Consider the following 27,500-nt stretch of genomic DNA (forward strand, 5'->3'; position numbering starts at 1 on the left):
GGAAGTAAATAATAGGGTGGGGAAGGGGGGCGAAAGTTCTGGAGCAAAAAATGTGTGGAAGTAGAAAACGTTATCTTGGAAAACAAAAATGGGTATGTTTGAAGGAATACTGGTTCCAACAATGATATACTGTTGTGAGGCGTGGGCTATAGATAGAGTTGTGCGGAGGAGGGTGGATGTCCTGGAAATGAAATGTTTGAGGACAATATGTGGTGTGAGGTGGTTTGATCGAGTAAGTAATGAAAGGGCAAGAGAGATGTGTCGTAATAAAAAGAGTGTGGTTGAGAGAGCAGAAAAGGGTGTTTTGAAATGGTTTTGTCATGTGGAGAGAATGAGTGAGGAAAGATTGACAAAGTGGATATATGTGTCAGAGGTAGGGGGAACGAGGAGAAGTGGGAGTCCAAATTTCAGGAGGGTGAAAGGCGTGCAAGGAACAGAGTGAATTGGAACGATGTGGTATACCGGGGTCGACGTGCTGTCAATGGACTGAACCAGGGCATGTGATGCGTCTGGGGTAAACCATGGAAAGTTTTGTGGGGCCTGGATGTGGAAAGGGAGCTGTAGTTTCGGTGTGTTATACATGCCAGCTAGAGACTGAGTGTGAACGAATGTGGCCTTTGTTGTCTTTTCCTAGCGCTACCTCGCGGACATGCGGGGGTAGGGGGTTGTCATTTTATGTGTGGTGGGGCGGTTACGGTAATGAATAAGGACAGACAGTATGAATTATGTACATGTGTATATATGTATATGTCTGTGTGAGCATATATATGTGTATACGTTGAAATGTATGGGCATGCATATGTGCGTATGTGGACGTGTATGTATATACATGTGTGTGTGTGAGTGGGTTTGGTCATTCTTTCGTCTGTTTCCTTGCGCTACCTCGCAAGGGCGGGAGACAGTGACAAAGCTTAATAGAATATATATATATATTATTTATTCGTTTATTATACTTTGTCGCTGTCTCCCGCGTCAGCGAGGTTGCGCAAGGAAGCACACGAAGATTGGCCCAACCCATCCAAATACACATGTATTCACATACACGTCCACACACGCACATAGACATACCTATACATCTCAACATATATATATATATATATATATATATATATATATATATATATATATATATATATATATATATATATATATTCTTTTTTTTTTAAACTATTCAACTATTCGCCATTTCCCGCGTTAGCGAGGTAGCGTTAAGAACAGAGGACTGGGCCATTGAGGGAATATCCTCACCTGGCCCCCTTCTCTGTTCCTTCTTTTGGAAAATTAAAAAAGATTGAGAGGGGAGGATTTCCAGCCCCCCGCTCCCTCCCCTATTAGTCGCCTTCTACGACACGCAGGGAATACGTGGGAAGTATTCTTTCTCCCCTATATATGTATATATATATATATATATATATATATATATATATATATATATATATATATATATATATATATATATATATATATATTTTTTTTGCCGCTGTATCCGCGTTTGCGAGGTAGCGCAAGGAAACAGACGAAAGAAATGGCCCAACCCACCCCCATACACATGTATATACATACACGTCCACACACGCAAATATACATAGCTACACAGCTTTCCATGGTTTACTCCAGACGCTTCACATGCCCTGATTCAATCCACTGACAGCACGTCAACCCCGGTAAGCCACATCGATCCAATTCACTCTATTCCTTGCCCTCCTTTCACCCTCCTGCATGTTCAGGCCCCGATCACACAAAATCTTTTTCACTCCATCTTTCCACCTCCAATTTGGTCTCCCACTTCTCCTCGTTCCCTCCACCTCCGACACATATATCCTCTAGGTCAATCTTTCCTCACTCATTCTCTCCATGTGCCCAAACCATTTCAAAACACCCTCTTCTGCTCTCTCAACCACGCTCTTTTTATTTCCACACATCTCTCTTACCCTTACGTTACTTACTCGATCAAACCACTTCACACCACACATTGTCCTCAAACATCTCATTTCCAGCACATCCATCCTCCTGCGCACAACTCTATCCATATCCCACGCCGCGCAACCATACAACATTGTTGGAACCACTATTCCTTCAAACATACCCATTTTTGCTTTCCGAGATAATGTTCTCGACTTCCACACATTCTTCAAGGCTCCCAGGATTTTCGCCCCCTCCCCCACCCTATGATCCACTTCCGCTTCCATGGTTCCATCCGCTGCCAGATCCACTCCCAGATATCTAAAACATTTTACTTCCTCCAGTTTTTCTCCATTCAAACTTACCTCCCAATTGACTTAACCCACAACCCTACTGTACCTAATAACCTTGCTCTTATTCACATTTACTCTTAACTTTCTTCTTTCACACACTTTACCAAATTCAGTCACCAGCTTCTGCAGTTTCTCACATGAATCAGCCACCAGCGCTGTATCATCAGCGAACAACAACTGACTCACTTCCCAAGCTTTCTCATCCCCAACAGACTTCATACTTGCCCCTCTTTCCAAAACTCTTGCATTCACCTCCCTAACAACCCCATCCATAAACAAATTAAACAACCATGGAGACATCACACACCCCTGCCGCAAACCTACATTCACTGAGAACCAATCACTTTCCTCTCTTCCTACACGTACACATGCCTTACATCCTCGATAAAAACTTTTCACTGCTTCTAACAACTTTCCTCCCACACCATATATTCTTAATACCTTCCACAGAGCACCTCTATCAACTCTATCATATGCCTTCTCCAGATCCATAAATGCTACATACAAATCCATTTGCTTTTCTAAGTATTTCTCACATACATTCTTCAAAGCAAACACCTGATCCACACATCCTCTACCACTTCTGAAACCACACTGCTCTTCCCCAATCTGATGCTCTGTACATGCCTTCACCCTCTCAATCAATACTCTCCCATATAATTTACCAGGAATACTCAACAAACTTATACCTCTGAAATTTGAGCACTCACTCTTATCCCCTTTGCCTTTGTACAATGGCACTATGCACGCATTCCGCCAATCCTCAGGCACCTCATCATGAGTCATACATACATTAAATAACGTTACCAACCAGTCAATAATACAGTCACCCCCGTTTTTAATAAATTCCACTGCAGTACCATCCAATCCTGCTGCCTTGCCGGCTTTCATCTTCCGCAAAGCTTTTACTACCTCTTCTCTGTTTAACAAATCATTTTACCTAACCCTCTCACTTTGCATATATATACATATACATATATATATATATATATATATATATATATATATATATATATATATATATATATATATATATATATATATATATATATACATACAGACATATACATATATACACATGTACATGATTCATACTGTCTGCCCTTATTAATTCCCGTTGCCACCCCGCCACACATGAAATGACAACCCCCTACCCCCGCATGTGCGCGAGGTAGCTCTAGGAAAAGACAATAAAGGCCACATTCGTTCACACTCAGTCTCTAGCTGTCTTGTATAATGCACCGAAACCATAGCTCCCTTTCCACATCGAGGCCCCACAAAACTTTCCATGGTTTACCTCAGACGCTTCACATGCCCTTGTTCAATCCATTGACAGTACGTGAGTGGTGGGATGAAGAAGTAAGATTATTAGTGAAAGAGAAGAGAGAGGCATTTGGACGATTTTTGCAGGGAAAAAATGCAATTGAGTGGGAGATGTATAAAAGAAAGAGAGAGGAGGTCAAGAGAAAGGCGCAAGAGGTGAAAAAGAGGGCAAATGAGAGTTGGGGTGAGAGAGTATCATTAAATTTTAGGGAGAATAAAAAGATGTTCTGGAAGGAGGCAAATAAAGTGCGTAAGACAAGGGAGCAAATGGGAACTTCAGTGAAGGGCGCAAATGGGGAGGTGATAACAAGTAGTGGTGATGTGAGAAGGAGATGGAGTGAGTATTTTGAAGGTTTGTTGAATGTGTTTGATGATAGAGTGGCAGATATAGGGTGTTTTGGTCGAGGTGGTGTGCAAAGTGAGAGGGTTAGGGAAAATGATTTGGTAAACAGAGAAGAGGTAGCAAAAACTTTGCGGAAGATGAAAGCCGGCAAGGCAGCAGGTTTGGATGGTATTGCAGTGGAATTTATTAAAAAAGGGGGTGACTGTATTATTGACTGGTTGGTAAGGTTATTTTATGTATGTATGACTCATGGTGAGGTGCCTGAGGATTGGAGGAATGCGTGCATAGTGCCATTGTACAAAGGCAAAGGGGATACGAGTGAGTGCTCAAATTACAGAGGTATAAGTTTGTTGAGTATTCCTGGTAAATTATATGGGAGGGTATTGATTGAGAGGGTGAAGGCATGTACAGAGCATCAGATTGGGGAAGAGCAGTGAGGTTTCAGAAGTGGTAGAGGATGTGTGGATCAGGTGTTTGCTTTGAAGAATGTATGTGAGAAATACTTAGAAAAGCAAATGGATTTGTATGTAGCATTTATGGATCTGGAGAAGGCATATGATAGAGTTGATAGAGATGCTCTGTGGAAGGTATTAAGAATATATGGTGTGGGAGGCAAGTTGTTAGAAGCAGTGAAAAGTTTTTATCGAGGATGTAAGGCATGTGTACGTGTAGGAAGAGAGGAAAGTGATTGGTTCTCAGTGAATGTAGGTTTGCGGCAGCGGTGTGTGATGTCTCAATGGTTGTTTAATTTGTTTATGGATGGGGTTGTTAGGGAGGTGAATGCAAGAGTTTTGGAAAGAGGGGCAAGTATGAAGTCTGTTGGGGAAGAGAGAGCTTGGGAAGTGAGTCAGTTGTTGTTCGTTGATGATACAGTGCTGGTGGCTGATTCATGTGAGAAACTGCAGAAGCTGGTGACTGAGTTTGGTAAAGTGTGTGAAAGAAGAAAGTTAAGAGTAAATGTGAATAAGAGCAAGGTTATTAGGTACAGTAGGGTTGAGGGTCAAGTCAATTGGGAGGTAAGTTTGAATGGAGAAAAACTGGAGGAAGTGAAGTGTTTTAGATATCTGGGAGTGGATCTGGCAGCGGATGGAACCATGGAAGCGGAAGTGGATCATAGGGTGGGGGAGGGGGCGAAAATTCTGGGAGCCTTGAAGAATATGTGGAAATCGAGAACATTATCTCGGAAAGCAAAAATGGGTATGTTTGAAGGAATAGTGGTTCCAACAATGTTGTATGGTTGCGAGGCGTGGGCTATGGATAGAGTTGTGCGCAGGAGGATGTATGTGCTGGAAATGAGATGTTTGAGGACAATGTGTGGTGTGAGGTGGTTTGATCGAGTAAGTAACGTAAGAGTAAGAGAGATGTGTGGAAATAAAAAGAGAGTGGTTGAGAGAGCGGAAGAGTGTGTTTTGAAATGGTTTGGGCACATGGAGAGAATGAGTGAGGAAAGATTGACCTAGAGGATATATGTGTCGGAGGTGGAGGGAACGAGAAGTGGGAGACCAAATTGGAAGTGGAAAGATGGAGTGAAAAAGATTTTGTGTGATCGGGGCCTGAACATGCAGGAGGGTGAAAGGAGGGCAAGGAATAGAATGAATTGGATCGATGTGGTATACCGGGGTTGACGTGCTGTCAGTGGATTGAATCAGGGCATGTGAAGCGTCTGGGGTAAACCATGGAAAGCTGTGTAGGTATGTATATTTGCGTGTGTGGACGTATGTATATACATGTGTATGGGGGTGGGTTGGGCCATTTCTTTCGTCTGTTTCCTTTCGCTAGCTCGCAAACGCGGGAGACAGCGACAAAGCAAAAAAAAAAAAAAAAAAATATATATATATATATATATATATATATATATATATATATATATATATATATATATATATATATATATATATATATATTCCTATGAGTCCACAGGGAAAATGAAACACGATAAGTTCCCAAGTGCACTTCCGTGTAATAATCACATCATCAGGGGAGACACAAGAGATAAATATAACAGTCAGTTGATATACATCGAAGAGACGAAGCTAGGACGCCATTTCGTAAACATGTGATTGTCCAAAACATATATATATATATATATATATATATATATATATATATATATATATATATATATATATATATATATATATATATATATATATATATATTTCTTTTCTTTCATTCATACTATTCGCCATTTCCCGCATTAGCGAGGTAGTGTTAAGAACAGAGGACTGGGCCTTTGAGGAAATATCTTCACCTGGCTCCCTTCTCTGTTCCTTCTTTTGGAAAATTTAAAAAAGAAAAAAACTAGCTGGGAGAATTTCCAGCCACCCGCTCCCTCCCCTTTTAGTCGCCCTCTACGACACGTAGGGAATGCGTGGGAAGTTTTTTTTCACCCCTATCCCCAGGGATTTTATACATATATATATATATATATATATATATATATATATATATATATATATATATATATATATATATATATATATATATGTATATATATATATATATATATATATATATATATATATATATATATATATATATATATATATATATATATATGTGAATAAGAGCAAGGTTATTAGGTACAGTAGGGTTGAGTGTTAAGTCAATTGGGAGGTAAGTTTGAATGGAGAAAAACTGGAGGGAGTAAAGTGTTTTAGATATCTGGGAGTGGATCTGGCAGCGGATGGAACCATGGAAGCGGAAGTGGATCATAGGGTGGGGGAGGGGGCGAAAATTCTGGGAGCCTTGAAGAATGTGTGGAAGTCGAGAACATTATCTCGGAAAGCAAAAATGGGTATGTTTGAAGGAATAGTGGTTCCAACAATTTTGTATGGTTGCGAGGCGTGGGCTATGGATAGAGTTGTGCACAGGAGGATGGATGTGCTGGAAATGAGATGTTTGAGGACAATGTGTGGTGTAAGGTGGTTTGATCGAGTAAGTAACGTAAGGGTAAGAGAGATGTGTGGAAATAAAAAGAGCGTTGTTGAGAGAGCAGAAGAGGGTGTTTTGAAATGGTTTGGGCACATGGAGAGAATGAGTGAGGAAAGATTGACCAAGAGGATATATGTGTCGGAGGTGGAGGGAACGAGGAGAAGTGGGAGACCAAATTGGAGGTGGAAAGATGGAGTGAAAAAGATTTTGTGTGATCGGGGCCTGAACATGCAGGAAGGTGAAAGGAGGGCAAGGAATAGAGTGAATTGGATCGATATGGTATACCGGGGTTGACGTGCTGTCAGTGGATTGAATCAGGGCATGCGAAGCGTCTTGGGTAAACCATGGAAAGCTGTGTAGGTATGTATATTTGCGTTGTGTGAACGTGTATGTATATGCATGTGTATGGGGGTGGGTTGGGCCATTTCTTTCGTCTGTTTCCTTGCGCTACCTCGCAAACGCGGGAGACAGCGACAAAGTAAAAAAAGAAAAAAGATATATATTTTGTGTGATTGGGGCCTGAACATGCAGGAGGGTGAAAGGAGGGCAAGAAATAGAGTGAATTGGATCGATGTGGTATACCGGGGTTGACGTGCTGTTAGTGGATTGAATCAGGGCATGTGAAGGCTCCCAAAATTTTCGCCCCCTCCCCCACCCTATGATCCACTTCCGCTTCCATGGTTCCATCCGCTGACAGATCCACTCCCAGATATCTAAAACACTTCACTTCCTCCAGTTTTTCTCCATTCAAACTTACCTCCCAATTGACTTGACCCTCAACCCTACTGTACCTAATAACCTTATATATATATATATATATATATATATATATATATATATATATATATATATATATATATATATATATATATATATATATATATATATATATATATATATATATATATATGTATATATATATATACGTATGCATATGTGCGTATATGGGCGTTTATATATACGTATGCCTATCACTGCATACATACATATACATACGCACCGACATACACAAATATACGCATGTACATATTCATACTTGCTTGCCTTCATGCATTCCTGGCGCTACCCTGCCCTACAGGAAACAGCATCGCTACCCCTCGCTTCAGCGAGGTAGCACCAGGAAAACAGACAAAAATGGCCACATTCGTTCACACTCACTCTTTAGCTGTCATGTGTAATGCACCGAAACCATAGCTACCTTTCCACACCCAGGCCCCACAAAACTTTCCATGGTTTAACCTAGACGCTTCACATGCCCTGGTTTAGTCCACTGACAGCACGTCGACCCCTGTATACTACATCGTTTTAATTCACTCTATTCCTTGCACGCCTTTTACCCTCCTGAATGTTCAGGCTCCGATTGCTGAAAATCTTTTTCACTCCATCCTTCCACCTCCAATTTGGTCTCCCGCTTTTCCTTGATCCCTCCACCTCTGACACATATATCCTCTTTGTCAATCTCTCTTCACTCATTCTCTCCATATGCCCGTACTTTTCTACACAACCTCTTCTGCTCTCTCTACCACACTCTTTTTATTTCCAAACGTCTCTCTAACCCTTTCATTACTTACTCGATCAAACCACCTCACACCACATATTGTCTTCAAACATCTCATTTCCAACACATCCACCCTCCTCTGCACAGCCCTATCCATAGCCCACGCCTTGCAACAATATAACATTGTTGAAACCACTATTCCTTCAAACATATCCATTTTTGCTCCTCGAGATAACGTTCTTTCCTTCCACACACATTCTTCATCACTCCCACAGCCTTCGTCCCCTACCCCACCCTGTGACTCACTTTCCAATCCATGGTTCCATTCGGTGCTCAGTCCACTCCTAGATATCTAAAGCACTTCACTTCCTACAATTTTTCTCCATTCAAACTTGCATCCCAATTTACTTGTCCCTCAACCGTACTGAGCCTTATAACTTTGCTCTTATTCACATTTACTCTGAACTATCTCCTTTCTCACACTTTTCCAAACTCAGTCACCAACTTCTGCAGCTTCTCACTCGAATCAGCCACTAGAGCTGTATCATTAGCGAACAACAACTGACTCACATCCTAGGCCCTCTCATCCCTAACAATCTGCATAATCGCCCCTCTCTCCAAAACTCTTATTGTTACCTCCCTAATCACCACGTCCATGAATAAATTTGATAACCAAGGGGACATGCAGCAGGCCGACATTCACTGGGAACCAATCTCTCTAATCTCTTCCTATTCGTACACATGCCTTACATCCTTGGTAAGAACCTCTCACTGCTTCTGGCAACTTATCTTCTACCCCATACACTATCAATACGTTCCACAAAGCATATCTATCAACCCTATCATATGCCTTCTCCAGATTCTCCATAAATGCTACATACTAATCCATCTGTTTTCTAAGTATTTTTCACACATTTTTGAAAGCAAACACCTGATCCACACATCCTCTACCACTTCTGAAACCACACTGCTCTTCCCCAGTCTGATGCTCCGCACATGCCTTCACCTTCTCAATCAATTCCCTCCCATATAATTTCCCAGGAATACTCAAGAAACGTATGCATCTGTAGTTTGAACACTCAGCTTTATCCCCTTTGCCTCTGTACAAAGGCACTATGCATGCATTCCTCCAGTCCTCAGGCACTTCACCATGATCCATATTAACATTGAATATCCTTACCAACCAATCAACAACAAAGTAACCCCATTTTTTTTGATAAATTCCACTACAATACCATTCAAACGTATATCGTTCTCAATAGGTTGAACCTGAAAAATGCATGTTGCAATAATGCACTAGTTCGGTCACTTAAGTGTTTTTGAAACATCTTTCTTTTTATGGTTTCGGTCTCATTGAGAATACCGATTTTAGCCATATTTTTCTATAAATGATAACTTGCTCATGGAAGATAAGAGTTATCATATCTATCATATATATAGTTTGAGAAACTTATACAGTAATAACTGAAGTGTAATTTTTGTTGACAAGAATATAAACATTTTTGGACATTTGTTTCATAGGCTCTAAGGCCAACATTTAAATCATATGAAGAATGACACGTTTTTCCGACTACGCAGGACTTAAATTACAAATTTGCAAAGTTATTCACCTTTGCATACTCGTGTAAACCCTTATACTAATATGTTCCACCGTCCATTCTCACTGTAATAAACGTTTGTAAAAGACTCATATTGGAAACTTTACATCGAAAGAGGAACTTAGGAACGCATTGCAAGGTGAAGAGACCGTATGTAATCCTTCCCTTGCATTTTACCTTCCTCGCTATTCTTTGGCGTTACTCTCGGCTAGGCTAGCTTGGTGTCCGTTGTTCAGTTGGATTCCCTCTCTCTAACGTCTCGATACAGTACACTAAAGCGTGATTTCCTGGACAAGAATCTCCTGTTTGAGGAACACAGGTTTACTTCGTATTTTCGTTATGAAATCATCGACAATGAATAGTGCAATTCTAATTTCCAAAATACAGGGCTCTTCTGTATGTGTGTGTGGGGTTATCATCCCGTACTGTTTACCAGTTGACCGGGAAAGTGTCTGTCACTGGGAGGCTAGACTTATCCTGCCCTTTGGGCTCGTCGGCAGCTAAGGCTTTTGCATGTACTCAAGTCATAGCTACATAAACTAGATGGATGTATCATGAGCTTGGGGTCAGTCATATATACAGAGTTCTTTTCCCCATCCCGTCCCCAGTGCGTGGTGAGGTACTACATACCTGCGTGAGGGCGGCGTCGTGGAAATAGAGAGGCGTGGGAAGGACAAGGCTGAGGCGGGTCCAGCTGAGGGTGAGCAGGTCGAGCTTCCATACGTCATCCAGCACCTCTTCACCGTCGGTGCCGCCGATCACGTACAACTCTGTTAAGTTACACTGCGGTTATTACTACTACACTCGAAATCACCCCCCCCCCCTCTCTCTCTCTCTCTCTCTCTCTCTCTCTCTCTCTCTCTCTCTCTCTCTCTCTCTCTCTCTCTCTCTCTCTCTCTGTGACTACCTGCCTCAATAGTACGAAGTGTAATTCGACGTTCTTGAGCCCAATCTCTTGAACTTTCATGCAAGTTTTTAAGCTTTTCTATGCTGTCAGCATTCTCATTTCATCACTTTAGCTTATCACATTCATTCAGTATTTTGATACCTATTTTCCAACAAGTATCTTGCTCTGCTTCTTGGCATGGGTTCTGGTTGTTGTGTCTTTGCATCTTTAGAAGAACTGTTTACTGTTAAGACTGGTTCAGAAACTTGAGGTCTGTGATCGAGTCATCCCTTACTCTCTTACGTTCAGCAGATCTATGGTCTCTAAGCAATGTAACTCAACTGGCCTCTATATTTTCACTGTAACCTAGCTGGCCTCTAACCTTTCAATGTAACCTAGCTCACTTAATTCTTGTACGAAGCTTATTTTAGCATTGGACTAACGTACGTTGCGAATAGCTCCCTGAACACTTCCTAATTAATGTCCTTAAATACATTATTGATATTGGCCAAAAGACGTTCACATATATTACTATGATTACATGAATGCACATATGCTTCCGTGCCCGCATTATGCATGTGTCTGTGAATGAATAAGCAAGTGCATGTATGAGTGTGTGTATGTTTGAAGAATACATTACACTGGTGAACAGAGTTTGTCCTACGGACAAAAAATCTATCTATTGTGTATTTTAGCACACTCGAGTCCAAATATGCTTTATGAATTTCTCTATCACCCATGTTTTATGTTCCAGCATACTCGCATATCATTACATGCAGTATATATATATATATATATATATATATATATATATATATATATATATATATATATATATATATATATATATATATATATATATATATATTTCATACTATTCGCCATTTCCCGTGTTAGCGAGGTAGCGTTAAGAACAGAGTACTGGGCCTTTGAGGGAACATCTTCACCTGGCCCCCTTCTCTGTTCCTTCGTTTGGGAAATTGAAAAAAAAAATGAGAGCGGAGGATTTCCAGCACCCCGCTCCCTCCCCTTTTAGTCGCCTTCTACGACACGCAGGGAATACGTGGGAAGTATTCTTTCTCCCCTATCCCCAGGGATATATATATATATATATATATATATATATATATATATATATATATAGTGGTTCCAACAATGTTGTATGGTTGCGAGGCGTGGGCTATGGATAGAGTTGTGCGCAGGAGGGTGGATGTGCTGGAAATGAGATGTTTGAGGACAATGTGTGGTGTGAGGTGGTTTGATCGAGTAAGTAATGTAAGGGTAAGAGAGATGTGTGGAAATAAAAAGAGCGTGGTTGAGAGAGCAGAAGATGGTGTTTTGAAATGGTTTGGGCAAATGGAGAGAATGAATGAGGAAAGATTGACCAAGAGGATATATGTGTCGGAGGTGGAGGGAACGAGGAGAAGTGGGAGACCAAATTGGAGGTGGAAAGATGGAGTGAAAAAGATTTTGAGTGATCGGGGCCTGAACATGCAGGAGGGTGAAAGGTGGGCAAGGAATAGAGTGAATTGGATCGATGTGGTATACCGGGGTTGACGTGCTGTCAGTGGATTGAATCAGGGCATGTGAAGCGTCTGGGGTAAACCATGGAAAGTTGTGTGGGGCCTGGATGTGGAGAGGGAGCTGTGGTTTCGGGCATTATTGCATGACAGCTAGAGACTGAGTGTGAACGAATGGGGCCTTTGTTGTCTTTTCCTAGCGCTACCTCGCACACATGAGGGGGGAGGGGGATGGTATTCCCTGTGCGGCGAGGTGGCGATGGGAATGAATAAAGGCAGATAGTGTGAATTGTGTGCATGGGTATATATGTATGTGTCTGTGTGTGTATATATATGTGTACATTGAGATATATAGGTATGTATATTTGCGTGTGTGGACGTGTATGTATATACATGTGTATGGGGGTGGGTTGGGCCATTTCTTTCGTCTGTTTCCTTGCGCTACCTCGCAAACGCGGGAGACAGCGATAAAGCAAAATAAATATAAATAAATATATTCTTTTTCTTTTAAACTATCCGCCATTTCCCGCATTAGCGAGGTAGCGTTAAGAACAGAGGACTGGGCCTTTGTGGAATATCCTCACCTGGCCCCCCTCTGTTCCTTCTTTTGGAAAATTAAAAAAAAGAAAAAAAAAAAACGAGAGGGGGAGGATTTCCAGCCTCCTGCTCCCTCCCCTTTTAGTCGCCTTCTACGACACGCAGGGAATACGTGGGAAGTATTCTTCATCCCCTATCCCCAGGGATAAATATATATATATATATATATATATATATATATATATATATATATATATATATATATATATATATATATATATATATATATATATATATATATACATACCTATTGTTTTCGGAGCATTTGAAACAAAATGTTAACAAGCACAGCTATTATCATCATTTGTGAAGTGCAATAGCTTCTTTTTGAAAACACAAGCCTAAATAAATGGGTCATCAGAGGCCTGCAGAAATGTTAGGAATCTAAACAATGCCCACTCCTGTGTAGCAGCTCTCTGTCAGTTGCAGGCTAGAATTCATTGTGTAAACAGTGTCTTTTCTACTCTGTCGACAGATTGTGCTTTTGTGTATTCCAGTGTTGAGCTGATACCCCATCCACCATCATAATGCCGAGAAACTGTGTACATAGACTGAATGCTTTCTGCTACGTTCTTTCACACCCCTCATTCAGAAATGCTTTCAGCATTACTTTGGTTGTAAAGTGGGTGACCAGGATTAACCTGTAGCCACCCATACTTGTTGTGTCACTTGTGTCTGGCCTCTCACAGCATGGGCAAATGGTTCACGCTGTATGCCTTTTACCTTCCCTTTGGTTTAGTGAGAACCCAAAGATCACACTTCGGATTGCTACTTCTACCAGACAAATATGAATGGTTTAACATCAAAACTGTTGAATATCCTGATTTACCATCTGCTATGAGGCTAGTACTTCACAGTCAAGAATTACTTTAGCCAGAATCTCCAAGAAACATGACACTGAGTAACGATGCGTCTGGTGATGAGAAAGTAGACCAAGTAGAGGACATCATGGATCCAACATTTGAAGCAAGCTGTTCTTCAAGTGAACCACATTTGCTGAGTCAAGATCTTAATGATCTCATTTGCGATTTGAATTTGCCTAAGAAGCAAGCAGAACTTTTGGGTTCCAGGTTAAAGGGCTGGAATCATCAGAATGAAAGTAAAGTTTGCTTTTGTCGTGATCGCCATGTTTTCTAAGAAGTCTCATACCTTGAAGATGGTCTGGTATTTTGTAAGGAAATTTATTCTGTTATAGAGGCACTTGGCCACGAATATAACGCAGATGAATAGTCCTTGTTTATTGACTCATCAAAAGAAAGCTTGAAAGCGGCTCTCCTCCGCAACGGAAATAAGTTCCCCTCCGTTCCTTTGGCTCACGCAGCTAACACGAAGGAATCGTATGATAACATGAAGCTTCTTTTGGAAAAAAAAACGATAAGTATGGGGACTCTAAGTGGAATGTATGCGGTGATCTAAAGGTTGTGGCACTTCTACTCGGAATGCAACTTGGCTACACAAAGTTCTGTTGTTTCCTCTGTGAGTGGGACAGCCGGGGCGAGAAAAATCATAACGTAAAGAAACTGTGGCCAAAACCAACATCACTGACTCCAGAGAAGAAGAATCTCATCAGTCCTCCTCTTGTTGATCCTGACAAAATTTGTCTGCCTCCTTTGCCTATTGAGCTCGGGTCGATGAACTTCGTCAAAGGCATGGATAAAACTGGCCATGGATTCATATATTTGAGGAATAATTTCCCCAGAATCGGTGATGCAATAATGAAGGATATTTTTCCCGGAAAATCTTGGGGCAAGCAGTTATAAGCACTGTCTGACATGGACATGGAAAAGCGGTATCAAGTAAAGTGGAGCCCCCCTCTTTGTTGGCAGATTACGATGGACATTAAGGGGGAATGTTACTAAGGCCAAATATAGCCAAAAATCGTATACTTCTACATTTTAGAGGTACATTTGTTAAGTGTAATACCAGCCTTATTTATGAATGAGTAATATACACTTATTGTAAAATCTAATTGCTCTGGTATGTTTAGCTAGGCTTCATTGTAACTGCATTTCTTTGTTTTTAGGTACTTCATAGCGGCATTTCATCCATCTTTGCATGCGCATTTTAAGTGCATGGTGGTCATCATTCGGTTACTTTGTACTACACAGTCCCTTTGAAGCAGCACAAAAAGTGCAACACAGTACGATCTATAAACCAGTTTTCATCACACACTAAAACCCAGAAAGTTGTTTAGTCATGTCTCTAGGAAGCAGTGAGTTCATGCCTAGCGTACGAATCATTTAACCTAATTCCTTGTCGCATGGATTTTGTAGCATTTCTTTACTTGAGTGCTAGCACTGCTATAATTGATTTTCATTTGATTTTGAAGTAAACTTGCTTGTATGTGAAAAGCTCCGCCTGCACCTCTGGAAATTCTGTATATATATATATATATATATATATATATATACACAACCTACCGTTGTTTCTCTGCACGGCAGCGTGACAGCGTCGTGGGCTAGGGTACGCGAGAACCAGTGGGTCGGGTTTAGTTTTTCTGACATTCCACTCGCCAGTCTCGATGCTCAGCACTGGTACCTGTGGAGCAATATCATCAGCTAGAAACGCGGGGGAAAACATCATGGCCGTCGCTCTTCTTGGAATCTTTACAGAACAGGAAGCTTGCCTTGGTGTATGCAAGCTAGTGGTCTTTATCACAGTGTCAGAGAAACCAGATGCTGGAGAACTATTCTGGTAAGGTGAACTTTGGGGAGCTTAGATGAATGAGATGTTTGCTTGGCAATTTTATAAACTAGATTAAATATTATTATGCTACGAGTAACTAACTAGTAATCAAGTCTGTAAATGTAGTTGTATGAATAAAGAACGTAGAATGAAGTGAAACAATGAATGAAGTGAGTTATTGAAGATGATTCAGTTTTTAGAGAAAGAAAAATCCACTGCTGAGATATTCCCGTTTTCTCTGGATATGATTTCATGCACATGTTTCCACCGTTTGCCTTACTTATGATTATGCCATTTTATGTCTAGTGATTACGATATGGCACACCATAGGGTAAAAAATTGTCATTCAGTATACAGCCATTCAGCCTACAAAAGAATAGATTCGATCGTCAGTTTACATCCCTTATTAAATCAAACAGGTAGATGGATTAGTAAGAAAATCGCGAGGTAGCAAAGGAAAAGATTATGTGAACAGGAAAATTCTGTGACTGAACCCGTGGAAATCCTCAACGGAGTTCCCAGTTGTGTCAGACACGAAAAGCCAGAAGACAGACAGACAAAAAGATGCCATTCCTTCCAACCTTTGCCTCAGCGTGGGGGAAGGGGCGAAGGATCTGAAATCGATGATGGAGTGGAAGGAGAAAACAGTAGTTCCAACAATGTTATATGGTTGCGAGGCATGGGCTATAGATAGGATTGTACGTAAGAGGGTGGATGTGCTGGAAATGAGATGTTTGAGGACAATATGTGGTGTGAGGTGATTTGATCGAGTAAGTAATGGAAGGGTAAGAGAGATGTGTGGTAACAAAGAGTGTGACTGAGAGAGCAGAATAGGGTGCATTGGAATGGTTTGGTCACATGGAGAGAATGCGTTAGGAAAGATTGAGAAAGAGGATATATGTGTCAGAGGTGGAGGGAACGAGAAGTGGGAGACCAAATTGGAGGTGGAAGGATGGAGTGAAAAAGATTTTGAGCAATCGGGGCCTAAACATACAGAAGGGTGAAAGGCATGCAAGGAATAGAGTGAACTGGAACGATGTGGTATACCTGGGGTCGACGTGCTGTTAATGGATTGAACCAGGGCATGTGAAGCGTCTGGGGTAAACCATGAAAAGTTTTGTGGGGCCTGGATGTGGAAAGGGAGCTGTGGTTTTGGTGCATTATACATGACAGCTATACACATGTATATACATACACGTCCACACACGCAAATATACATACCTATACATCTCAATGTACACACATATATACACACACAGACATATACATATATACACATGTACATAATTCATACTGTCTGCCTTTAATTATTCCCATCGCCACCTAGCCACACATGGAATAACATCCCCCTCCCCCCTCATGTGTGCGAGGTAGCGCTAGGAAAAGACAACAAAGGCCCCATTCGTTCACACTCAGTCTCTAGCTGTCATGTAATAATGCCCGAAACCACAGCTCTCTTTCCACATCCAGGCCCCACAGAACTTTCCATGGTTTACCCCAGACGCTTCACATGCCCTGGTTCAATCCATTGACAGCACGTCGACCCCGGTATACCACATCGATCCAATTCACTCTATTCCTTGCCCGCCTTTCACCCTCCTGCATGTTCAGGCCCCGATCACTCAAAATCTTTTTCACTCCATCTTTCCACCTCCAATTTGGTCTCCCACTTCTTGTTCCCTCCACCTCCGACACATATATCAGCTTGGTCAATCTTTCCTAACTCATTCTCTCCATGTGCCCAAACCATTTCAAAACACCCTCTTCTGCTCTCTCAACCACGCTCTTTTTATTTCCACACATCTCTCTTACCCTATTATTACTTACTCAGTCAAACCACCTCACGCCACATATTGTCCTCAAACATCTCATTTCCAGCACATCCACCCTCCTGCGCACAACTCTATCCATAGCCCACGCCTCGCAACCATACAACATTGTTGGAACCACTATTCCTTCAAACATAGCCATTTTTGCTTTCCGAGATAATGTTCTCGACTTCCAAACATTCTTCAAGGCTCCCAGGATTTTCGCCCCCTCCCCCACCCTATGATCCACTTCCGCTTCCATGGTTCCATCCGCTGCCAGATCCACTCCCAGATATCTAAAACACTTTACTTCCTCCAGTTTTTCTCCATTCAAACTTACCTCCCAATTGACTTGACCCTCAACCCTACTGTACCTAATAACCTTGCTCTTATTCACATTTACTCTTAACTTTCTTCTTTCACACACTTTACCAAACTCAGTCACCAGTTTCTGCAGTTTCTCACATGAATCAGCCACCAGCGTTGTATCATCAGCGAACAACAACTGACTCACTTCCCAAGCTCTCGCATCCACAACAGACTTCATACTTGCCCCTCTTTCCAAAACTCTTGCATTTACCTCCCTAACAACCCCATCCATAAACAAATTAAAGAACCATGGAGACATCACACATACCTGCCGCAAACCTACATTCACTGAGAACCAATCACTTTCCTCTTTTCCTACACGTACACATGCCTTACATCCTCGATAAAAATTTTTCACTGCTTCTAACACTTTGCCTCCCACACCATATATTCTTAGTACCTTCCACAGAGCATCTCTATCAACTCTATCATATGCCTTCTCCAGATCCATAAATGCTACGTACAAATCCATTTGCTTTTCTAAGTATGTATTGCAGTGGAATTTATTAAAAAAGGGGGTGACTGTATTGTTGACTGGTTGGTAAGGTTATTTAATGTATTTATGATTCCTAGTGAGGTGCCTGAGGATTGGCGGAATGCTTGCATAGTGCCATTGTACAAAGGCAAAGGGGATAAGAATGAGTGCTCAAATTTCAGAGGTATAAGTTTGTTGAGTATTCTTGGTAAATTATATGGGAGGGTATTGATTGAGAGGGTGAAGGCATGTACAGAGCATCAGACTGGGGAAGAGCAGTGTGGTTTCAGAAGTGGTAGAGGATGTGTGGATCAGGTGTTTGCTTTGAAGAATATATATATATATATATATATATATATATATATATATATATATATATATATATATATATATATATATATATATATATATATATATATATATATATATATATATATAGTCCACAGGGAAAATGAAACACGATAAAGTTCCCAAATGCACTTTCATGTAGTAATCACATCATCAGGGGAGACACAAAAGAGAAATATAACAGTCGGTTGATATGCATCGAAGAGACGAAGCTAGGACGCCATTTGGTAAACATGCGATTGTCCAAGACATACAACGAGTGTTCATGAACTTATCATTTTACAAATTTCATCAACATTAAAGTTACCTTATTTGTATAGACCATCACTACTATTAAGATTATAATTCTTTGTGTATTTAATGATAGAAGATTCAATGACATTTCTCGTGGTAAAAGAGTTAGTTAATAACTGAGATGGCATTACTCCAGTCATTACAATAATCATAGTTTTTAACGTGATTAAACAATGCACTTGATTCTTGTCCCGTTCTTATATTATATGTATGTTGCTTGAGTCTAACAGAAAGATCCTTACCAGTCTGCCCAACATAAAATTTATCGCAATTTCCACATGGCACTTTATAGATGCATCCAAGAGAATTTTCTGGTGAATTCCTGATTAAGACAATAATACTATAAAGAATATGTTAATCACTACTCGTAACATGCCTTACAGCCTTGGTAAAAATTCTCGCTGCTTCTAGCAACTTACGTCTCGCACTATATACTCATAAAACCTTCCACAAAGCATCTCTATCGACCCTATCATATGCCTTCTCCAGATCCATAAATGCTACATACAAAACCATCTGTTTTTCTATGAATTTCTCATTTACATTCTTCAAAGCAAACACCTGATCCACACATCCTCAACCACTTCTGAAACCATACTGCTCTTCCCCAATCTGATGCTCTGTACATGCCTTTACCCTCTCAGTGAATACCTTCCCATATAATTCCTCAGGAATACTCAACAAACGTATGTCTCTGTAAACTGAACATTCACCTTTATCCCTTTTGTCTTTGCACAATGGCACTATGCATGCATTCCGCCAATCCTCAGGCACTTCACCATGATCCATACATACACTGAATATCCTTACCAACCAATCAACAACATTGTCACCCCCTTTTTTAATAAATTCCACAGCAGTACCATCGAAACCCGCGTCCTTGCCGGCTTTCATCTCACAAAATTATTTCAATACTTCCTCTCTGTTTACCAAACCATTCTTTCTGACCCTCTAACTTCGCACACCACTCCGACCAAAGCACCCTATATCTCCCACTCTATCATCAAACACATTCGACAAACATTCAAAATATTCACTCCATCTCCTTCTCACTTTATCACTTCTTGTTATTACCTCCCATTTGCCCCCTTTACAGATGTTCCCATCTCACCTCTTGTCTTACGCACTTTATTTACCTCCTTCCAAAACATCTTTATATTCTCCCTAAAATTTACTGATACTGTCTCACCCCAACTCTCATTTGCCATCTTTTTCAGCTCTTGCACCTTTCTCTAGACCTCCTGCAGCTTTCTTTTATATATCCCCCAGTCATTTGCACAACTTCCCTGCAAGAATCATCCAAACACCTCTCTCCTCTCGTTCGCTAACAACCTTACTTCTTCAACCCACCACTCACTACCATTTCGAATCTGCCCACTTCCCACTTTTCTCAAGCAACATGCATCTTTTGCGCAAGCTATCACTACTTTCCTAAATACACCCCATTCCTTTCCCTTTCCACTTTCGTGATTTGCTTCACATTTTGCCATTCTACTTTCAATCTCTCCTGGTACCTTCTCACACAAGTCTCCTTTCCAAGTTCACTTATTCTCACCACTCTATTCTCCCCAACATTCTCTCCTTTTTTCTCAGAACCTCTACAAATCTTCACCTTTGCCTCCACAAGATAGTAATCAGACATCCTTCCAGCTGCCCTCTCAGAACATTTACATCCAAAAGTCTCTTTTTTACACGCCTATCAATTAATACGTAATCCAATATTGCCCTTTGACCGTCTCTCCTACTCACATAAGTATACTTATGTATATCTGTTTTTAAACCAGGTATTCCCAATCACCAGTCATTTTTCAGCACACAAATACACAAGCTCTTCACCATTTCCATTTAGAACACTGAACACCCCATCTACATCAATTATACCCTTAACTGCCACATTACTCACCTTCGCATTCAAATCATCCATCACTATGACCCGGTCTCGTGCCTCAAAGCTGCTAACACACTTATTCAGCTGCTCCCAATACACTTGCCTCTCATGCTCTTTCTTCTCATGAACGGGTGCATAGGCACCAATATTCACCTATCTCTCTCCATCCACTTTCAGTTTTGCCCACATCATTCTAGAATTTACTCACTTACACTCTATCAGATACTCTCACAACTCCTGCTCAGAAGTGCTACTCCTTCCTTTGCACTTGTTCTCTCACCAACCTCTGATTTTACTTCCAAAATATTCCCAACCCACTCTTCCCCTTTACCCTTGAGCTTCGTTTCACTCAGGGCCAGAACATGAGTTCCTTTCCTCAAGTTAGTCAGATGTGAGTTTGAATGGAGAAAAATTGGAGGAAGTGAAGTGTTCTAGATATCTGGGAGTGGACTTAGTAGCGAATGGAACCATGGAGGTGGAAGTGAATCATAGAGTGGGGGAGGGGGCAAAGGTTCTGCGAGATACAAGGATGAGAAGACGTAGAACAGTCAGTTGATATACAAGAAAGAGACGTAGTTAAGACGCCTTTGGTAAATATAACAGTATCACACCACATACGTACTGAAGTGTTCCCTCAATCTCAACCTCAAACTCCACCTCGCCAGACATACTTAGTAGCCACACTTCCCAGACAAACAAGAGTCACACTCTACCATCTATGCTTTGGACATCATCCATTCCTACAGCCCTCCAAATACCGTTTCAACATATACCAAGACACTTTATGCCTACGATGCTACTACCATAAGGAAGACATCGAACCGTTACTACTTAATTGCCTTTGCACCCTCCCTACACAGACGCACACACAACATTAAAACACTTTATGACCTATAGTCTCGCATGGTGGATTGAAGGTACCACCTTGGGCAGGAAGTAAGTGTATTATAGATCATTCCTATAAGTCTCATAAGTCAGGTTACTACTAGCGTGACGTGAATATCAGGAAAGTATTTTAGGGTATTGTGAAAGATAAGGGATGTTGGGATGTAGTGTAAATCATACGTGGGTAAACTTACCTCATCCAAAGGGAAGATGGTGTACGCGTCTCCTCCACCTAACACCACCAGGCGGCCGGGAACCACGCCGATTTCCGCCCGGTAACGTCCCACTGACTCGTCCTCCTGTAAAAGCTTGTTTTGTTTTGTAACTTATTCGTGGTCTGCTTGGTGTTGATATAACTTGTTTTACGCCATTCATGTAATGTGAAGGTTTGTTAAAAGTTCGTTGAGCTGGGGGAATGATTACGTAGATTGTGAGTGTGGGGCTGATTGGCCAGAAGAGAAAGGGAGGGACTCATCTTGCAATCATTTGCAATACTCGTTGAACATACAAGGCAACAGTTTTCATGCTTATCTAAGCTGATGGAAAAGCGTGGAAGCATCACCCAGTAGATCAAAATTGACCTAGATCAGATTTTAGATACAAAACAATGATAGCTCTGAATTCCCCAGAATTCTTGCTGGAAAGATACATTCAGAAATCTCCTTTGCCTTCAGTAGACGAGTTGCAGTTTTCATCCTGCAACTCTACCACCTGACTTGACACATTTCTCATGATCAAATGCTCCAGCTGACCTTCGGGAACAGTATGCTCCTGCAGTTGAATTTCGTGAGTGAACAAGCGCTTTGAAAGACCACTTGTAGAGTTTTCTGCAGATCTGAACACATGTGATTATTTTCTTTATTGAAGTAATTACTTTCGTAACCTCACCCGCGTCTATAGAAGTGGTTAGATGTCACACAGCCCTCCCCTCCGTTAGTATTTGAGTCGATAGTAAGTATACGTGTGAGGGGGGTGGAACGATCGTCATATTCTACTTGGAAAATCTGGCAGCTACATTTAGAGATAACTGGATTACATTAAGGAAAACGTAAATGTCTGTACCCAATTAGGACTCACATTCATCCTGGTTCTCAGAACAGAGCAATATAAGTAGGTTTACTTACAGAAACAAAGATCTAGGAAGAGTCTGCTCCTCACCTTGCAAAGATCGTTGGCACTGATACAGGTCCACGTGAGGGTCGGGAGGTGGAGGGCGTGCGCGTGCAGGGAGAAGCTGAAGCCTGAGGTCCCGCCTACAGTGTACACAAACTCCCCAAGACGACGCGCGGCCTGCACCAAATCAACAAGGCTTCTGTATCATTTCATCTCTCTCTCTCTCTCTCTCTCTCTCTCTCTCTCTCTCTCTCTCTCTCTCTCTCTCTCTCTCTCTCTATATATATATATATATACATATGTATATATATGTATATATATATATATATATATATATATATATATATATATATATATATATATATATATATATATATATATATATATATATATATATATATATATATATATATATGTACATATATATATATATATATATATATATATATATATATATATATATATATATATATATATATATATATATATATATATATATATATATATATATGTGTGTGTGTGTGTGTGTATGTGTGTGTGTTCTTTTCTTATTCTATTTTATTGATTTATTTATTTTACTTTGTCGCTGTCCCCCGCGTTAGCGAGGTAGCGCAAGAAAACAGACGAAAGAATGGCCCAACCCACCCACATAACACGTTATTCATACAAGCTCACACACGCACAAATGCATACCCATACATTTTAACGTATACATGCATATATATACACAGACATATACATACATATACATACACAGACATACACATATCTACACGTGTACACTTGCTGCCTTCATCCATTCCCATCCCAACCCCGCCACACATGAAATGGCATCCCCCCTCCCCCGCCGCGCGCGCGAGATAACGCTAGGAAAAGACAACAAAGGCAACATTCGTTCACAGTCAGTCTCTAGCTGTCATGTGTAATGCACTGAAACCGCAGCACCGTTTCCACATCCAGGCCCCACAAAACTTTCCATGGTTTACCCCAGACGCTTCACATGGTATGGTTCAATCCATTGACAGCACGTCGACCCCGGTATACCACATCATTCCGATAGACTCTGTTCCTTGCACGCCTTTCACCCTCCTGCATGTTCAGGCCCTGATCGCTCAAAATCTTTTTCACTTCATCCTTCCACTTTTAATTTGATCTCCCACTTCTCGTTTCCTCCACCTCTGACACATATATCCTCTTTGTCAATCTTTCCTCACTCATTCTCTCCATGTGACCAAACCATTTCAATATACCCTCTTCTGCTCTCTCAACCACACTCTTTTTATAACCACACATCTCTATTACCCTTTCATTATTTACTCGATCAAACAACCTCACACCACATATTGTCCTCAAACATCTCATTTCCAACACATCCACCCTCCTCTGCACAACCCTATCTATAGCCTACGCCTCGCAAACATAAAACATTGTTAGGACTACTATTCCTTCAAATATACCCGTTTTTGCTCTCCGAGATAACGTTGTCGCCTTCCACATATTCTTAACGCTCCCAGAACCTTCTTCCCCTCCCACCCTGTGACTCACTTCCACTTCCATGGCTCCTTCAGTTTTTCTCCAATCAAACTTAACTCACAATTAACTTGTCCCTCAACGATACTGACCCTTATAACCTTGCTCTTATTCACATTTACTCTGAATTTTTCTCTTTCACACACTTTACCAAACTCAGTCACCAACTTCTGCAGTTTCTCTCCCGAATCAGCCATCAGCGCTGTATCATCAGCGAACAGCAACTGACTCACTTCCCAAGCCCTCTCATCCACAAGAGACCGCATGCTTTCCCCTCTCTCCAAAACTCTTGCATTCACCTCCCTAACAACCCCATCCATAAACAAATTAAACAACCATGGAAGCATCACGCACCCCTGCGGCAAAACGACATTCACTGAGAACCAATCACTTTCCTCTCTTCCTACTCGTATACATGCCTGACATCCGTTATAAAACCTTTTCACTGCTTCTAGCAACTTACTCCCACACCATATATTCTTAATACCTTCCACAAAGCATCTCTATCAACTCCGTCATATGCCTTCTCCAGATCCATAAATGCTACATACAAACAAATCTGTTTTCTGAGTATTTCTCACATACATTCTTCAAAGCAAACACCTGATCCACATATCCTCTACCACTTCTGAAACCGCACTGCTCTTCCCCTATCTGGTGCTCTGTACGTGCCTTCACCCTCTCAATCAATACTCTCCTATATAATTTCCCAGGAATACTCAACAAACTTCTGTACTTTGAACACTAACCTTTATCCCCTTTGCCTTTATACTCTGGCATTATGCATGCATTCCGCCAATCCTCAGGTACTTCACCATGAACCATACATACATTGAATAGCCTTACCAACCAGTCAACAACACAGTTACCCCCCTTTTTAATAAATTCCACTGCAATACCATCCATATCCGCCGCCCTGCCGGCTTTCATCTTCCGCAAAGCTTTCACTACCTCTTCTCTGTTTACCTAACCATTCTCCCTGACCTTCTCACTTCGCACACCACCTCGACTAAAACACCCTATATCTGCCACTCTGTCATCCACTGCATTCGACAAATATTCAGAATACTCACTCCATCTCCTACTCACTTCACCAATACCTGTTATTACCTCCCCACTAGCCCCCTTTACCGATGTTCCTATTTGTTCTCTTGTCTTGCACACTTTATTTACCTCCTTCCAAAACACTTTTTTATTCTCCCTGAAATTTAATGATGCTTTCTCACCCCAACTCTCATTTGCCCTCTTTTTCACCACTTGTACCTTTCTCTTGACCTCCTGCCGCTTTCTTTTACACATTTCCCAGTCTTTCGCACTACTTCCCTGCAAAAATCATCCAAACACCTCTCTCTTCTTCTTCACTATTAATCTTACTTCTTCATCCCACCACTCTCTACCCTTTCTCATCTGCCCACCTCCCACCTTTCTCATGCCACAAGCATCTTTTGCGCAAGCCATCACTGCTCCCTAAATGCATCCCACTCCTCCCCACCACTCGCCTTATGTCATTTGCTCTAACCATTTTCCATTCTGGACTCAATCTCTCCTGGTACTTCCTCACATAAGTCACCTTTCGAAGCTCACTTACTCTCACCACTCTCTTCACCCCATCATTTTCTCTTCTTTTCCGAAAACCTCTATAAATCTTCACCTTCGTCTCCACAGGATAATGATCAGCCATCCCTCCAGTTGCCTCTCTCAGAACATCAATATCCAAAAGTTTCTCTTTCTCACGCCTATCAATTAACGCGTAATCCAATAATGTTCTCTGTCCATCTCTCCTACTTATGTACTCTCTCCTACTAATGTACGCATACTTATGTATATGTCTCTTTTGAAACCAGGTGTTCCCACTCACCAGTCCTTTTTTAGCACACAAATCTACAAGCTCTTCACCATTTCCATTTATAACACTGAACATTCCATGCACGCCAATTATACCCTCAACTGCCACATTACTCATCTTTGTATTCATATCACCCATCACTATGACCCGGTCTCGTGCCTCAAAGCTGCTAACACACTTATTCAGCTGCTCCCAATACACTTGCCTCTCAATGCTCTTTCTTCTCATGAACGGGTGCATAGGCACCAATATTCACCTATCTCTCTCCATCCACTTTCAGTTTTGCCCACATCATTCTAGAATTTACTCACTTACACTCTATCAGATACTCTCACAACTCCTGCTCAAAGTGCTACTCTTCCTTCACTTGTTTCTCCCTCGACCAACCTCTGATTTTACTTCCAAAATATTCCCAACCCACTCTTCCCCTTTACCCTTGAGCTTCGTTTCACTCAGGGCCAGAACATGAGTTCCTTTCCTCAAGTTAGTCAGATGTGAGTTTGAATGGAGAAAAATTGGAGGAAGTGAAGTGTTCTAGATATCTGGGAGTGGACTTAGTAGCGAATGGAACCATGGAGGTGGAAGTGAATCATAGAGTGGGGGAGGGGGCAAAGGTTCTGCGAGATACAAGGATGAGAAGACGTAGAACAGTCAGTTGATATACAAGAAAGAGGACGTAGTTAAGACGCCTTTGGTAAATATAACAGTATCACACCACATACGTACTGAAGTGTTCCCTCAATCTCAACCTCAAACTCCACCTCGCCAGACATACTTAGTAGCCACACTTCCCAGACAAACAAGAGTCACACTCTACCATCTATGCTTTGGACATCATCCATTCCTACAGCCCTCCAAATACCGTTTCAACATATACCAAGACACTTTATGCCTACGATGCTACTACCATAAGGAAGACATCGAACCGTTACTACTTAATTGCCTTTGCACCCTCCCTACACAGACGCACACACAACATTAAAACACTTTATGACCTATAGTCTCGCATGGTGGATTGAAGGTACCACCTTGGGCAGGAAGTAAGTGTATTATAGATCATGTCCTAATAAGTCTCATAAGTCAGGTTACTACTAGCGTGACGTGAATATCAGGAAAGTATTTTAGGGTATTGTGAAAGATAAGGGATGTTGGGATGTAGTGTAAATCATACGTGGGTAAACTTACCTCATCCAAAGGAAGATGGTGTACGCGTCTCCTCCACCTAACACCACCAGGCGGCCAGGAACCACGCCGATTTCCGCCCGGTAACGTCCCACTGACTCGTCCTCCTGTAAAAGCTTGTTT

At 41.3% G+C, this 27,500-nt stretch overlaps 1 protein-coding gene across 1 annotated transcript in view; it reads right to left on the reverse strand.

Moving 5' to 3' along the window:
* Window positions 1-27,500, reverse strand: part of LOC139746033 (kelch domain-containing protein 10-like) — a 75,561-nt gene that overhangs the window by 14,332 nt on the left and 33,729 nt on the right. Inside the window, exons 5-7 of the mRNA XM_071656845.1 lie at window positions 21,901-22,005; window positions 15,375-15,492; window positions 10,582-10,721 (exon numbers count right to left, since the gene is read on the reverse strand). Of these exons, the coding sequence (XP_071512946.1) occupies window positions 10,582-10,721; window positions 15,375-15,492; window positions 21,901-22,005 (363 nt within the window). The remainder of the gene's footprint in view (window positions 1-10,581; window positions 10,722-15,374; window positions 15,493-21,900; window positions 22,006-27,500) is intronic.

This window comes from Panulirus ornatus, chromosome 63 (genome assembly GCF_036320965.1).
Source record: "Panulirus ornatus isolate Po-2019 chromosome 63, ASM3632096v1, whole genome shotgun sequence".
NCBI lineage: Eukaryota > Metazoa > Arthropoda > Malacostraca > Decapoda > Palinuridae > Panulirus > Panulirus ornatus.